The following is a 334-nucleotide window of genomic DNA, read 5'->3' as shown; positions in this document are numbered from 1 at the left end:
ATTTTGTATTTTTGGGGGGGGTGAGAAAAGGGGAAAGGTGCCCGCCAGCTCACCCTCTCCTTGCTCCCTGCTCCCAGGACCATCATTTCAAACAGCAGGAAATACTCCAACGCCACCTTCGAGGAGATCGGCCACCTCGTCCGCGAAATCGTCTCCCTGGCTGAAACCTGCTGCGCCGAAGGCGCCGACCCCTCCTGCTATGATGCCGGGGTGAGGCTGCCCAAAAAAGGGTGACGGACCACCGAAAAGGGGCGACGCAACCCTGAAACCAGGCTGGGGGTGGGGGGGGATGGGATGGGATGGGATGGGACCCTGAAACCAGGCTGGGGATGGG

General features: G+C 61.1%; 1 protein-coding gene across 1 annotated transcript in view; it reads left to right on the top strand.

Moving 5' to 3' along the window:
* The window catches only part of GC (group-specific component (vitamin D binding protein)), a 12,655-nt gene that overhangs the window by 1,610 nt on the left and 10,711 nt on the right, over positions 1 to 334 (top strand). The window contains exon 3 of the mRNA XM_009886499.1: positions 78 to 209. Coding sequence (XP_009884801.1) covers positions 78 to 209 — 132 coding nt within the window. The remainder of the gene's footprint in view (positions 1 to 77; positions 210 to 334) is intronic.

This window comes from Charadrius vociferus, unplaced genomic scaffold (assembly GCF_000708025.1).
Source record: "Charadrius vociferus isolate BGI_N301 unplaced genomic scaffold, ASM70802v2 scaffold676, whole genome shotgun sequence".
NCBI classification, from domain to species: Eukaryota; Metazoa; Chordata; class Aves; order Charadriiformes; family Charadriidae; genus Charadrius; species Charadrius vociferus.
This window is presented reverse-complemented; position numbering and strand designations above follow the sequence as displayed.